General features: G+C 35.2%; 1 protein-coding gene across 2 annotated transcripts in view; it reads right to left on the reverse strand.

The window, feature by feature from the left end:
* LOC144976231 (sodium-dependent phosphate transport protein 1-like) overlaps window positions 1-17,233 on the reverse strand; it is a 54,359-nt gene that overhangs the window by 14,215 nt on the left and 22,911 nt on the right. For both annotated transcript variants that reach the window (XM_078920410.1, XM_078920409.1), the window contains 3 exons: window positions 13,398-13,654; window positions 11,865-11,968; window positions 2,242-2,371 (listed from right to left, as the gene is read on the reverse strand). In XM_078920410.1, coding sequence (XP_078776536.1) covers window positions 2,242-2,371; window positions 11,865-11,968; window positions 13,398-13,654 — 491 coding nt within the window. The remainder of the gene's footprint in view (window positions 1-2,241; window positions 2,372-11,864; window positions 11,969-13,397; window positions 13,655-17,233) is intronic.

Here is a 17,233-nt window from a genome sequence, read left to right on the forward strand (position 1 = left end):
CTCAGCTATCACTCAGTACTAACGATAAGGTTTATCGCCCGTGCGATGAACCATAACCAGAGGCAACGACCTAGTAGCAAGAGTAGGGTCAGCTATCTTTCCCTTATCATGCGTTTACTTGGGCTTTTAGGTCTTGTTGTTTCCATTTATTTTGGCCAATGGGTCCTCTATTTACCGGATTAGTTTTCCTTTCAATTTTTATTCATTTATCACTGATCCTTTTTAAAAATCACATTTATTTATTTATTATTCATTAAATTTTTTGATTAAATTATTTATGTATTTATTTACTTATCTATTTTATTTACAGAGTAATTTTTTTTATTAACTCTTTTTATTCTCTCCCTTTTTAAAAATCGATTCATTTATTTATTTACTTAAATATTTATGTTTTACCTATATACTCATTTATATTCTTTTCTATTTCTTTCTTTCTTCCGCATATATCAATTGAATGGTTCTTTTAATTATCCTTTACATTTGTATAATTACTTAACAAATAGGCTGTGTGGTCTTGTTTTATGACCCTCGCTTTCGGATCGGAAGGTCCTGGGTTCGAGCCTCACATTCTCTCACCGTACTCAGGTGTAAAATGAGTACCTGGCCGTAAACAGCGTTGCTTATGTCGGGAAAAGTTGTAATGTCGCCTAACAGGCCTAATCGATTTATTTGTTATATCACTCTCAGATAGTTATTATTATATCCCCCCCTCTCTCCCTCTCTCTCTCTCTCTCTCTCTCTTTCTCTCTCTCTCTCTCTCTCTCTCTCTCTCTCTCTCTCTCGGTCCTTTATTTTTGAATCAGGAATTCGCACCCCCCCCACCCCACCCCACTATCTTATGCTTGATTCCTATTTAGTTTTGATCTTGGTTTACATCTCATCTCATTACTTCATCTCATTTTGGGTCTCTCTCTCTCTCTCTCTCTCTCTCTCTCTCTCTCTCTCTCTCTCTCTCTGTATATATATATATATATATATATATATATATATTATTATCTTCTCTCCCTCTATATCTCTCTCTATCTATCTCTCCCTCTCTCTCTCATTCCCTTGCACGCACGCACACACACACACACACACAATACACACACAATACACACACACACACACACACACTTTTAACTACAATTCCAATGTAATATAGCATATTCCCTTTACTTGTTTACCTGAAGAAGGCCAAAGGCCGAAACGTCGTTTACTTTGTTTTGTATCTTTTATAAGTCATTTTACTCCCTTTATTTTACTATACACTCAACCATCTGCCGCTCAAAGCGGCACTCGAACCCAGGACTTTCTGATCCGAAGGCCAGAGTAATAAGACAAGACCACATAGCCGTACGAATATAGAATGAAAAATTACTATCAAATTTAGATGGAGAAAAATCAAAAATTTGATTGCCCGACTGAAAATTTTGTATTTTATTTGAATTCATGGGTATTTATTTTATCTATCATGTTATATCTTAGAAGGCTTTATCCTTCAGCTAGATACTTCATGATTTGGTTACCACCCGGTTTCACGTCTGTTTTTTTTTTTTTTAGATCTTAAAAGAATAAGTCATTTAATACATTGCATTTTCTCTACGTTTTCAGTTCTTTTCCGTCGAGTTTTGGTACAGTTTGAGTTTTTGTTGCAGTTTTGCATTCTTGCATATATTATACTTATTTTGTTTCGTCCGTTGAAAATGCCATCAATAGTGACAACTTATAGAAGTTTATCAAGAATAGTAATGGAATTAGATTTTATTGGTTTTGTTTTCTTTGTAATTCTCAAAACATGACATTTATTTGGATAAATCATCAATCAAATAAATTTGGTTTATGAGATGTGATACTTATTCAAATTTTAAAACATTGTCAGATATACGTATTATGTGTATTTTCTTCCACTTATGGGCCATCCAAAACATTGGACTTTTGCCGTAGTCTGAGGGGCTAGGTTATTTCTCCGGTGTATTTTTTGGTCGGTTACAAAAACACTACTGTAGTTGTTGGTGAATCTATGTCAGAGTGTAAGCATGGTGGTTTGTGGGATGGCCAAACCGAATTCCGTGGTTATAAAAAAAAAAACGTGTTGCTTAATTTTGGACATTTCAAAAACTCACTGTAATCTAAAAGGAACCGTTCAAAATGTCTTTTAAAAATTTCCTATGAAAGGTGCTTACATTTGGCATCCTCTGTATAATAAATGTTTATTCCATTTTATGCTTATTGTTATACAAATGGATGGTCATCACTCACCGTGCCAGACCCGGCGATGATTCTGGCTATAATCACAAATGGAAGACCCAACTGAGTGGCAGGAATTGTAAGTAAATGACCAAGACCTGCACATATCAAACTGATCACTAAAACACGCTTTGGTCCACATCTGGAAAAATATTATGAAGAAGCAAAAATAGAACAGCCTACAGTATATTGACAAAACGCTTTTATTTCATTTTGGTGAGAAAACCTTTACGTTATTCAATATGATTCCCAAATTGTCATAAACTCATGAAGCCGAGATTTGAAAGAAAGTGTCAGGTTTGAGACTTTTTGACAGATTTGGTGCCATTTTAATCCACTGATGTTAATGGCGGACGGCTACTTCCTGCAGAGCAGGGGATGGACACAGATGAGGTTACAGGGGTACCGCACTAGGACAGGCACATATATAATTTAGAGAAACCTACCGCACCTATTGGGACGGGACAAAACAGTCCCGTTGTGTCCCACCCAAGCAGTTGTGAAATGCTACAAAACCAACGGGACAGGACTGTCCCAGTCCCGTGTAGTTCATGTCGTTTGTGATAGTAGAAAAATATAGCAGCCTTCCGCACTAGGACAAAAAGTCACAGACTTGGTGGCGCCGTGTCAAAGTTGCAATGTCTGTCTTTCTTTTCTGCATCCCTCCTCCTCCTCCTCCTCCTCCTCCTACTACTACTACTACTACTACTACTACTACTACTACTACTACTACTACTACTACTACTACTTCTACTACTACTACTTCTACTACTACTACTACTACTACTACTATACTACTACCACTACCACTACCACTACTACTACTACTACTACTACTACTACTACTACTACTACTACTACTACTACTACTACTATTTCTACTGTTGCTTCTGTTGCTGCTAATGCCGCTAATTTATTAATACCTACATCCCTTATAGACGTCTATTTTGTATTTATTTCCAATTCCATTGTATTTATTTTCCAACAATAGTCCACGCTTTATTTTATTTCACTTTCTATACTGCATTACACAGTTCCTCCCTGCCTCCCCTCTTTTTACTTAATTAATTACGCACCTTTCTATTGCTCTGTTTTAATTCGCGCTTCCTCACAAAGTAGCATACAAAAGGAGTCTTACACCCCTTCCGCACTAGGACAGGACTGTCCCAAATCTGTAACATATAGAATTTAGAGAAACCTACCGCACCTATTGAGACGGGACAAAACAGTCCAGTTGTGTCCCAAGCCGTTGTGAAATGCTACAAAATCAACCGGACAGGACTGTCCCAGTCCCGTGTTCATATCGTTTGTGATAGGAGAAAAATATAGCAGCCTTCCACACTAGGACAAAAAAGTCCCAGACTTGGCGGCGCCGTGTCAAAATTGAAATGCCTGTCTTTATTTTCTGTATCCCTACTACTGCTACTACTACTACTACTACTACTACTACTACTACTACTACTACTACTACTACTACTACTACTACTACTACTACTACTACTACTTCTACTGTTGCTTCTGCTTCTGCTAATGCCACTAATATATTAATACCTACATCCCATATATTTTGTATTTATTTCCAATTCCATTGGATTTATTTTCCAACAATAGTCCACACTTTATTTTAGTTCACTTTCTATACTGCATTACACAGTTCCTTCCCGCCTCCCCTCTTTTGACATAATTAAGTACGCACCTTTTATAAATTTCTATTGCTCTGTTTTAATTCGCGCTTCCTCACAAAGTAGCATACAATTTCCTGCCCATCAATGTTTTTGTTTATGCATCTTAACAACACCACTACCATATTATCTCATTCGTCTGTAGTTTTTAATTCATCATGTGTTGTTGATGAAGGGAAAACCCGAAACGTCCATTTTATCCGTTTTCGTATATTAAATTTCACAGTTATAATTTATTTATTTATTTCAATTCTGAATATAAAAAAGCAAGAACAATTCAAAACATAATTCTATGTGATGAAACCACGCACAGAAGGCATAGCAACATAAACATTTTCGGCAATTTAAAAACGTATGTTTATAAATATATTTTAAGAAGTGTCACACTTTGTGACTGCAGTAACGTGTCTAAAACCGGTCGCACATCTATTCGGTAACTTGTGGGATCAATTATCTTTATCCTTATTTATTTCGGGAATTCTCAATGAAAATATTTTTTATGTAAGTCCTTCTGAGCCACTTGGACTCATTGTAAGACAAATTAAGTCCTTTAGAGCCTTGTAGCCAATGGTGCAGGAGTTATTCCGGTTTCAATAGCGTGAAGCGGACAATTAACGTATTTGTTTGAAAACCTTTGAACAGGACGCTAGTCTATCGCAGATTACTATCCCAGCTTGACAGGTACCCTTTTACGCCTGAATGGAGTGAGTGATTGAAGTAAATTTTCTTGCTCTAGAAAGTACAAATTGGCTTCGGTCGAAATCGAGCACAGAACCTCTGAGTCCAGAGTACAACGCGCTAACCATTCGGCCATCTTGCCTCCTAAGCTTATAAATCCGGAACTTTTCCATGTTTCTGTAGCGTTGAGCAGACAGATAACAGTTTAAAATTTTAAAAAATAAAATTCCCTTTTTCATCCCATAGGGGAAATTTTTCTCGAGGGTCTATTCCAAGGGAAGACTGGAATAACCCAGGCATCAGCCGCAATGCAGCGCCTCAAATTGAGCTAGGGCGAAGTATAACCCAGGCGTCAGCCGCAGTGCAGCGCCGCAAATTGAGCTAGGCGAGGTGAATTACTCAAGGCAGCACAGCGCATCAGCGGGTGATCGAACTGATGCCCTTCGGGTACGAAGCAAAGACCGTACCACCGAGCCATGCTGACTTTCTATTATCCTCTTGAATGATGCTAGTCCGTCAAAGATTACTTTCATCAGCGAACTGGTACTCATTTGCACCTGGGTAAAATCAGGTGATTCCAAGAAAGTCATTTGAAGATAAGATCGGAGATCACCATAGAGTCTACGGAATTGACCCTTGGGCAATCTTTGGGTCATTAAAGGATGCACCCAATATTGTTTTCTCTTTCAATTTGTCTTTTTTTTTCCCACGTAGTAAAGCACAGAAATATGCAACCTCTATTTCATCCATTACTAGTAGTAGTAGTAGTAGTAGTAGTAGTAGTAGTAGTAGTAGTAGTTATAGTAGTAGTAGTAGTAGTAGTAGTAGTAGTAGTAGTAGTAGTAGTAGTAGGAGAGGTGGTAGTGTAGTGGTGGTGGTGGTAGTAGTAGTAGTAGTAGTAGTAGTAATAGTAGTAGTAGTAGTAGTAGTAGTAGTAGTAGTAGTAGTAGTAGTAGTAGTAGTAGTAGTAATAGTAGTCGTAGTAGTAGTAGTAGTAGTAGTAGTAGTAGTAGTAGTAGTAGTAGTAGTAGTAGTAGTAGTAGTTGTTGTTGTTGTTGTTGTTGTAGATGTAGTAGTCGTAATAGTACTAGTAGTGGTAGTAGTAGTAGTAGTAGTAGTAGTAGTAGTAGTAGTAGTAGTAGTAGTAGTAGTAGTAGTAGTAGTAGTAGTAGTAGTAGTAGTAGTAGTAGTAGTAGTAGTAGTAGTAGTAGTAGTAGTAGTAGTAGTAGTAGTAGTAGTAGTAGTAGTAGTAATATTACTCTTGCTATAAGAATATGTCATGATTATATAAATCTTATGTAAACAAATCCCATTATACAGTGTAAAAATCATTATCGTCATGTCGTATCTTATGTTGATTCCAAGGACAACTATACTGAAAGGACAATCAAATGGAATCTTCAGGCAACGCTAGTGGGGGCCAACAAAAGATATAGAAAATTAACACCAAAATAACAGCAGGGGCATTATTATATGGCAAGATCTACCTTTTTGTGAATTCTGGGTCCAAAAAAATATTTAATGATTATTATTATCAGCAGTGAATAGGAGTAGCCAAGAAACGGAAAGGATGAGTAGTTAGATATTCTAAAAACTGACCTTATAGTGATTGATTCAGGATGATTTCTTTAGAAGCTTGATTAATGAATGTACATGTAAAATGATGATGAAGATGAAGGTGAACAATTAGGTGAAGGGGAAAGGAGATGTAAAATATCAACAAAGGGAGGTAATCTGCGGAGGATGATCCCAAGAAAAAGATAAATACCAAAATATCTCCTAAGGGATACAATAGGATTTTTAATAAGGGGCGCACCTTTGTCTTCTTTTTCTCAGCTGTTCACAATGTACAGCTGCAAAAATTTGTATGAACCTCTGGATCATTTTGTCCTAGTAAAATATATTTTTTCACGAATTTTAAAACAATAGGAAAGAATTTCGCTTATTACAGCTATATTAAAATCGATAACTAGTAAGTATTGGAATCTAAATATGATTATAATGTCAAAAATATGATTTTCCGCTTATCCATTTTGAAAGACTTTGTTAAAATGGAATGTTCGGTTAATTGAAACTTATATGATGTTCGTACAGAATCCGAATATGAAGGAACGACAGACATGTTTACATTTTATAACAATCAATATACGTTATGATGAATACAAATGAAAGTGAACATTACGCGCTTCCAACATTATTTTGATTTCAAATTTTTGAGAAATAGCGTGTTCTTTATGCCAAAGAGGATTACATAAATTTAATGTAGACCAGTCAAAAGTAGAAATTCATCAATTTATGATACAATGTTTCCACAAATATGTGCTTGTGTTCAACAACAATAACATGCAAAACTGAGGGTTGATTGTGAAATTCCAATTCCATAGCTGTCCTCTTTAATTAATGACTTATCGATAGATAAAAGTGGACTTCTTTTCGCAGCCTTACGAGAGAGGAACCGATAGAGATTCCGTATCATATCGTATTGTTTAAAAGAAAACTTAAAATGCTGTGTGAAACGTTCATGCATAGATACAATTTTTCAAAGTTAAAAATAAACATTCATTGTTAATTTGACAATTTTGAGTATTTAATCACTAGTTCAAATGAGTTAAAGCTAGAGATTCATATCAGTCTTTGGTAATTGTGACGTGATGTAAATAAAAAGCAATAAATTACAAAGTCAAAATGGGATGCAAACTACATTAGTTGTTACTTTATAACAGTTAATGTGTGTTGCTTTTATTCGGAAAATAGTATGATCATCATATCTTGTCGCGCCAGTGAGTCAGCCAGTCCCGGGCAGTCTGGTTGCATTCCCTCAGGTCAGCATTGGTGCAGTGAGGTCCCAGCGAGCATTCGGACAGGATGTGGTCCATGGTCTGTCTGGGGTGACCGCATGGGTATAATAGTATGATATGAACTCATAACCACTAGCCGGAACAATGAGTAGCATCAGAATCAGATCCATAGTTCCCTTCCATGTAGTCAAGAGTTAATTAATAGAGTCACTTCTCAGATCATTGAGACAAAACTATATATTCAGACTACTAGTACAATCCTTTCAGTCAATGGATCCATAATTCCCTCCCATAGTCACAGAGATAATTAGAGTGATTGAGTTGGGTGAGTGTAACTGTTGTAACTAGTAACAGTAACATCTCAGATAATTTTGATCAATGAGGCAAAACTATATATTCAGAGTACTTGTCCCATATGATTGACAGTCCATATAATGGGCATAACTATATATTCAGAGTCCAAGTTCCATCATATATGGTAATATCAGACCCACTAACTATTCTAGTCTAGCTATCTAGCAATAGCAATGACTACTAGTACTACTATCTATCTGCAACTGTTGTTAGTAGTAGAAAGGACTGTTCAAGTTGTGAAGTTGGCGTGACGAGCAAAGGGCCCTCTAGACTTATACACTAGACTAATATAATAGTCAATATTTATCAGTTAACCATATAGAAAAAAAAAAGATATAAATATAAAGCCACAAGCCATAATAAAATAAGAAACAAATCCGAATCAGGAGGATGTCGGAGTCTGATCACCATATCTGTGCGACTCGACAGAGCAAGCACGACAATGGGTCCAACTATCGTCTGCAGGAACTACAGCCAGATGCTAATTCTAAACATTTCTTAAGTAATAATTATTACGCAATTATTATTGGTACTTACCACTTTTCAAAGATTCTGGTTCGATAAATTAGCCATAGATCTATCTAGTTATTAAAAGCAATTGAAGGCAGATTCGTACTTTCGATTTTTAAAAAAATGAAAACAAACCCAATCACTCAATTTGTAAGAGGGCGTCATAAAAAATAGTTCATACTTTCCAGTAAAATTGTTGATAGTTCACTACTTTTTATATATTTTCATATCGTTCAAGATATAAGAAATATTATTTAAAACTTATGGTCGCCAATTCTTATAAAGTACCGAAATTATGAGAACAGAATCAATTATTGCGCATTCAAGGAAATTGTACCAAGGCAGAAAAGTAGTAGTTTTGCTTGAAATCGTTATCCAACCAATGGCCCCCACTAGCGGGGGCTGAAGATTCCACATGTCGATCCTTTCAGTATAGTAATCCTTGGTTGATTCATAAAATGTGAATTATTAGAGTTGCAATTGCCTACAAATAAACTTTTGAATCTTGTAAAAAAAATGCATTCGCGCAAGTGTGTCCTGGGACAGTCCTGTCCTAGTGCGGAACCCCTTTTGAATAGAAGTTTTCCTCCAGTGGGACAGGATAAATTTGTCCTGGGACAGTTTTGTCCTAGTGCGTAAGGAGTCTTACAGGTAATGTGTACGTTTTAACATCCATGTGACATCTAGTGTACATACGCGTTGATCTTGTATATCTTGTTTGTTTTAACTTTTATATGTAAGACTGGTTCTTGTATTATGTATGCATGTATGTATGTATATGTATAGATAGATAGATATACATATATATATATATATATATATATATATATATATATATATATATATATATAGAGAGAGAGAGAGAGAGAGAGAGAGAGAGAGAGAGAGAGAGAGAGAGAGAGACTGCCTGATAAAATCAAACGCTCGGTAAAAAAAATTGATTTGCTTTTCTTTTGCATTTCCTGAAAGCCCAGGGTGCCCTGCGCATTTTAATCTTTATTTAAAGCAAAACCCAGTGCTTTTTTCATGACATTATGGTCTAATACATGGGTTAGGGTGTGAAAACCAAGTGTTGTGATAATCATTTCCGAAGTTGACAGAGTTGTAATTATATATTGACACCTTATTCAACATGTGGAGTAAAGGTTTTTACAATTCACAAGTTGGATAGTGTCAAAGAAAACATACCGAGCCTTTTTCAAGTGGTTCAGAGGTAAATGATATGATTTTAATGATATTTTTCTCTCTCTGGGTAGGATTTATTTTTGGTTGTAAAAAGCCTGCATCTGTCATGAAATGAGAAGCGTGTATTTTAAGTATTCTTGCAGCTGAATAGTATGTGGCAGAACCTTGTAGATAGGGGAAATTGCAAAATATGAAAAAAAAAACTGGCAGTGATATTTTTTGAGATACCCGACAGTGGTGACCTGGTTTCGTGATTGCTACTTATTAAGGTTAATGACGCGCGAACTTTCTCTTACCCACCATTTTTTGTATTCATGTGTTCACGTTTTAGTTGAAAAGTAGGGGGGAATTTCCATTATTTTCATGTACCTATAACACATAACACATGCATTCAGGCCGAGTGGTCGAGGCGGCCAGTTGTCTTTCTCTATTAAATAAACATTCTTACTTCGAAGAAAAGCTTGTGTTCTTTTGCTCGTATGGGATGTAGCACCATCTTGTTGAAAAATGAAATTCCTTCCTGGTTAAAGGTGTTCACAGTCTGACGAAATCTTTTCTTCCAATAGTTGTATGTAATTATTAGCATAGAGTTTCCCAGGCATAGCAACAAGTGTCTTCTTTAAACAATTACAAAGCGCAATAAATTTCACAATAAGTTGCATCATCTTTTCGTCATGTAGGTGGTGTTACCACATTTTATATTGTTCAAAGACCGTCAATCTAATTATTATAATATTTTGCGATTCTATTAATTAGTTCTAATAGTAATAAAAAAATGAAAAATATATCTGTATAACTTTTTACAATTGAAATAAATAAATCGCGGCCGGTTTTATATACATACATATATAAGACAATAAAAGCGGTTATATCTTTTGCGTGGACTCGATTTGATCAAATCCCTTATACAAAACTTATGTGGAGAAAGTTGGGAACAAATTAAATTGTTTGTACTGTGAATTATACTCATAATTACAAGCTGAGTCCCGGTATTTGACCGGATATTGATCTCGAAACCTGTGGCTGAGAAAATGATGCGCTACAAATTGGTAGAGAATCATTCCATCACAACGTTAGACGATCAAATCAATCAATATTCAAAACTTATTCCAATATTTTAACTTAAAATCACGGGAAAGTTGCAACTCACCTCTCAATCAAATTATAAACTAAGATATAATCAATATTAATTTTAATTAATCTATCACTGTATACAACTCATAGGCTCATAATGTTTACCATCTTTTAATTTTTTTTTTCATCCCAACATCAACATTGACCTCGAGCTTTTATATAGCGCAATATCCATTGAATATGCTCAATGCGCTTTACAGCAGCACGGCAGGACGAGACTTAACGCCTGTTAGGAGATATTACAATTTTGTTCGGACAGAGACAACGCTGTTCACGGCCATGTACTCATTTTACACCTGCGCATGGTGTTAGAATGTGAGTAAAGAGTCTTTTCCAAGGACTCAACTCGAGACTCGAACCCAGAATCTTCCGGCCCGAAGTCGAGTGTCATACCACTAGACTACGTAGCCGTGCAAGCCCATAATGGCCCAAAATTGATCGGAGACGCATTGTGAAGTGTCTCCGATATGAATTACAACACACAATAATCTATTAGTCTTAGAGTTGTTGTTATCGTCAACGTTTGAATTATAGTAAAAATGTTCGTTACATCAAACTGGACAAAAGTCTACTGGTCAAGTACATGCTTATTGAATGTATGGTAAACCTTGTTTTCGAAAATCTATCAAACCAAAGATTGTTTTGGTAACAAGAATTATTATTATGAAAATATCGCTATAACTCAATTTCAAGTTGTAGTCGAATGTGTGGATATTTACTTCTTTATACCGATCGTAATTGAGCTGAAAAAAGGTATATGTTTTTAGGCAATCTGTTTTGGACAACACACTCTAACATTGAAAATTATAGGTCCTAATCGCATTCCTCTACACACAGAAATGACTTAATCATGTGAGTTGCCATCTGTTTACTGGTTTGAATGCCTATTCAAACAACGTGATTTCAATTTGTTAATGCGTCTAATTTTATTTAATTCGATTAATTTCGCTGTAATTCAATCTTTAATGGAGCAAAAGAATTCGAATATATATATATATATATATATATATATATATATATATATATATATATATATATATATATATATATGTCAATCGTGATCGAAGGGGATCTGTATAAACCAATCACAATTTTAATTTCAAATTATCAATATTATATATATATATATATATATATATATATTATATATATATATATATATATATATATATATAATATATATATAATATATATATAGTGATAATTTGAAATTAAAATTGTGATTGATTTATACAGATCTCTTAATCTTCGATCACGATTGACAAAACTTGCTTATGATGCCCTTGCTTCTCACCTGGACACAAGAAGACCGGAGGGAGCTTGGACTATGAAGTAACAAAGGAAAAATGAGAAGAGTAGCCAGCCTTGAATCTTCAGGGACCAGTCGAAAAGCCATGGCTGAAACATAGTTTCGTCCCAAATTTAATTATCATTTTATAGCAATGAACATCTTATACTATTCTACCCATTCTATCTATATGAAAAACCATTTCTCTTCTAAGGTTAGAGCCATAAACTCCATTATTCTTGTAAACATTAATTTCAAGTTCACAATAGATGTTCTTATTTGCACGCATCAGGTTTTTATTTGTGATCTGCAGCCTCAACTCAGCATTTTATGTCAGGACTGACTGGATTCAATTAAAATTAAAATATCAACAACTACAAATCTTAGACTTAAGCCTTTTGAGAAACTACATTCACGCTTCTCAATTGGGCATAAACATTTATAATTTAGAACTTAATTTTGAGTATCCAGCTCGCTGGGTATTCTTTTAGACGTTGAGATACATAATTTAGTTAATTACATTGTAGAAGGAATTAGGTCTCAAAAACCCTTGAATTGTGAGAATTGGGATAGACAGCATTAACATTGAATGATATATTGTAAAGTATAAAAAATCCTATAAATTAAGTTATGGAATCACTATGAGACATCAGTATTAAGCTGAGATACAGGCTTTTGAAATGGACGACTAAAATTTCGTTCATTGTTTAGAGTAAAAAAAAACAACAATGTTTTCTAATGTCGTGTTTTAATTCCTATTGGGTACCATTTTAACAATGATACGAATGTTTCCTTATTTTAATCTTCCGCGTCATGGGTAACTCAGAGTGTTTACAATTCTTTTTCCTCTATCCTGTTCAGTTTTGCAATTTTTCTGGACTGCTGTTACACTGCAATTTCTAATATTGATTTTGTGAGCATCTGATTGAGAGTATAACTAATGACGTAATTACAGGCCTACAGACGACAGACCAGTATACACATAAGACAAATCTCGATTGTAAAAGCGAATTAGGAATAATATATATACTGCGTTTCGTTATGGCAGGAAATATGGTAGAGAATATTCAGGAAACATTTTAGTTACTATCAAAGATGTTAAAATCTCGTTTTCCCTGATATCAGTTTTTCCTTGATCAAGACCCCATGAAGAGAATCGTACATTTCATTTCGATGTTGTTATAATTTATAATAAGACATTTAAACTCGTCGAGTTCGAAAAGAAATTGGCCGAAAAGAAAAGGTATTTCAGTTGTTGGCAGCATTGCTTTTGGTTGCAAAATATCTCCTGAAACGAGCCCAACATGAAAACTTAATCTGCCTCATTGGTGACAATAATACTACACTCAAACCAACACAACATTTCTCAAACATATTCATCAATATTATAAATGAGACCATTAATTTTATATGCTTCAGTTAAAAGACTTGTGTTATGTGCAGTTTAAATAAACAAGTGTATGGATATCAACCATTTCTATTAAAACAGGAAAGTATTTAATTCAGATAAACATAGTAAAGTATGCTATTAAATGTTACCTGTTTGATATCTTTTGTTCGGTGATATTTAGTTTGATTCATTTCTTGTACGTCGAAGCGTCTTATGTCAACATTCATAGACGTGTAGTTTGAAAGAGGTTGAGAATCTATTCCATTGGGCTTGTGATTTTGTCGAACCATACACACTATGGCGGAGCTCATAGAATCTTGACTGGCAAATATTAAAAGCATGCAGGCCATACAGCTCAAAGTGACGAGGAGTCTGTAGGAAATGCATAGTCGTACTTTAGGGGGTTCTGTTGGAAAAGAGTACAAATTATAAAGTTTTTACTTTTGAAATATTTTCAAACACAACAAAAAAAAAAACAACATAAAGTAAGACCATACCAGCAGATTGCAGGGTCAGTGAGACATTGGAGTAATGCTATTTTTTGTTTATTACATACAACATTGTTAGTAAATATCTTTAAAATGGTCGTCCTCAAACACCTCTTAAAACACTACCCTCTAGCCACATAAATGTATACATTTCAAGCCAGTAAAATGGCCGTTTCAACAAACCGAACTAACTGACTTTGCAACGCTCATGAACCAAATGTTTTCTTTGATTTCAGCTCCGTATCTTCTAAAGGGATAACGATGCTAATATTCCTTTCACAAATTACCTATAAATTTTCTTCTAGTTACTCGATCAGGATTGGTAAGCATTGCTGCTCTAAACCGATTTTTCAAATCATACACACAGCAAATAATATGTTACCTGTTATGAAAAGTACAACTAATTCTAATACTTTTGATACCACAATCAACGTGGTCGGGTTATTAGTTTTAAAGTTATGGAACTATGAACTTTGGATCTTTTTGGCCATATTTCAAATGGGCTGAAACCCCTTTTACAAATCCCGCTGACGGCATAGATTATAATACCAAACAACTCACATTTCTTGAAGTTACATTACACAATACAAAGACATCACCCAATTTTTTTCAAGACTGTAATCACTGTGTTGAAAAGGCGAACTTTTAGTTCTCCACCTGCGCCGCGGTCAAGAGATCATTCACTCCATCAAATTCCCGACCAGTACAACGGGTTATCTCCCGTGATACTTAACAGATTTGTTATTGACATCTGGTTAAATTACAATCGCTTTTGCACAACCACAGTCAATTTTATCAATTTAAACAAATTGGCAACACATTGAGAAAACTTGGATCTGTATTATGGTACCAAACACTCTATCATTAGAATTACTGTCTTTGAGATATTTTGCATTAAGATATCAGCACAATTTTGATTATAGTTTGTTAAATTTAATTCATTGATTGCATTATTATAAGCAAACAAACCGATAGAAACTCTCAAAACTTGCTCTAACCGATGGAGGAATAAAGTAACCTTTCATTCATTCATTCACAATTTGTGCGTCGCGCTTAGTTCCTTGATGATATGCGATAACATCTCGGTGCAGCTGTCCGATTTGTTTAGCTTTGATCACTGCTGGTTCAGAGGGTTATGAATTCCGGTCATTGAGTCTTCATCGCACAAATTATATTCAACAGATGGTCACACGAGTTTAGCTTAATATTATATGAACACGATTATGCCAGTTTTCCGTTCCACTAGTTACAAACGTGGTCAACTAAGAACACTAGAATGAAGTCCGAGTCGTTTCATATTTCAGTTGTATATATTTGAAATTTACTTCCCAGGTTAAAATATTGTTTCAGTACTTTGTGGGTAAAAAAGAAACCTTGTATAGTTTGTAATTATTTTGCTGCAATGATCAATATATGATTAATTAAGGGTGATCATTTTAAGCATTCTTGATACAAATACGACTTAACGAAGGAACAAAGGATAAATCGTAACCATGTCAAAAAGATATATATATATATATATATATATATATATATATATATATATATATATATATGTGGGGGGGGGGGGAGAGAAAGGGATAGATAGATAGATAGATAGATAGATAGATAGATAGATAGATAGATAGATAGATAGATAGATAGATAGATAGATAGATAGATAGATAGATAGATAGATAGATAGAAAGGGATAGATAGATAGATAGATAGAGAAAGGGATATATATATATATAATATATATATATATATATATATATATATATATATATATATATATATATATATATATATATATATATATATGAGCCAAGGTCAAAAGGTGCCCGTCTGATACCAGTGTTAAGAAAATTTGATTTTTACTTAATTATGGGCGGTTTTCATTGGGTTAATGCTTGTAATCAATTGATAATATGAAGAAGAGATAAAATGAGATAGCTCAACATACTCTGTTCAACAGGATATGAAATAAACAACTTAAAAGTGAAATTTGAATGCTGTTTGGCATGTGCTTAAAACGAGGTCAACGTATCACCTTTTTAGAAAGCATGTAGAAATTAAATGTGATGTTTTAGCTCACATGATTGAAATTTGACTAATAGTATAAAGTCAAAATTTACTTTTAAACGCAATTGCAGTATATTACATATCTGATTAAGTTTCGTATAGATTGGTTGGTAAAGTTGGTATTGCATGTGACCTTTGGTGTCATCAAACACAGCACAATACTAAGACTCGACACGAAACTTTAAAGCTCATATTTAATGGTTATAAAATGTTTTATTATGAGAAAAAAGCATAGATTTTCCTTCTGAACTCAAATCTTGGAGTAAATGTATTCCGTTTTGCTGATATCGAGGTTTATTGGTTTTGGTGTCATTTGTCACAAGCAACACGGCATGCGTGAACACGTGGAAGTTTGTTTCGTTAAATGGCGATTCGCAATTTTGATCCACCCTTCTTACCAGCCTTTGAAGTGCAGCACTTTCAGTTGCCTTTCCAGCGTGGCTCCATGCAAAAAAGGTAAGTTGAACTTGGGTGTCATCTAGTGCCGCGCTGAAGACCGGTCTAGACCGCGGTCCGACAGTCTTTTAGCTGTGAACCGAAGACCGGTCCCAGAGGGGAAGATCGGCGGCGGTCCTCACTTCTTATCACCTTTCAACTAGTGCGGGGCGGTCCTTGCAAGGACCACGGTCCTACGGTCTCGCGCCATAGCCTACTACTTCCCCAGCGATTCGTTGCTTCGGTTGCCTATCTTCCACCAATCACCACCCATCCCACTTAATTAATCGCACCCACCCCCCTTTGCCATACACTAAACGACACAGACGACCATACAGGCAGACGACCACCAACCTCCACTCCGCAAACCGCCCTTTCGTGTGTGAGATATGGGGGGAACAGGAGGCGCACGCCTTGGACGATTCCATTATACGGGGTAAATTTCAAAATTTACTACACCATAATGATCGCAATGACAATGATCTATGGTGAAGGCATGACCCCTCTTCTCTAATGGGTTATTGTTTGAAATGTATGTGACTACAAAAGATGTGTGTGTTTGTGTGTGTGTGTGTGTGTGTGTGTGTGTGTGTGTGTCGAACCTAGCAAGTAGCAAATCCGATTTTTTGTTTTCTTTTGTCCATCTCTTGTCACCACTCCTTTCTATCGCAGTGTTGTCATTTAAAATAATACAATAATATTAAAATTTCGTTTGGTGTTTTTACTAATCAAATAATATGAGTTTCATTAGTTTCTTCCTTCCAAAAAACCCAGTTATAACGTCTGAATTTTAAAAAAGTCCAATAGAATATTTGGGGACCCCGATAGCTCAGTTGATAGAGCACTCTCTTTATACGCAAAGGGCCAGAGATCGATCCCGGGTGCAGTCGATTTTTTCTGAATCCCTGTCTACTCAGCAATGAATGGGTAGCTGAGTTTCTTAGATCTGGCGAAAAGTCACCATCGACCCCTCTTATCACCTCATCCACCCCCTCTTA

This window comes from Berghia stephanieae, chromosome 7 (assembly GCF_034508935.2).
Source record: "Berghia stephanieae isolate SIO BIC M18660-M18661 chromosome 7, UCSD_Bste_1.3, whole genome shotgun sequence".
In the NCBI taxonomy this organism is placed as follows: domain Eukaryota; kingdom Metazoa; phylum Mollusca; class Gastropoda; order Nudibranchia; family Aeolidiidae; genus Berghia; species Berghia stephanieae.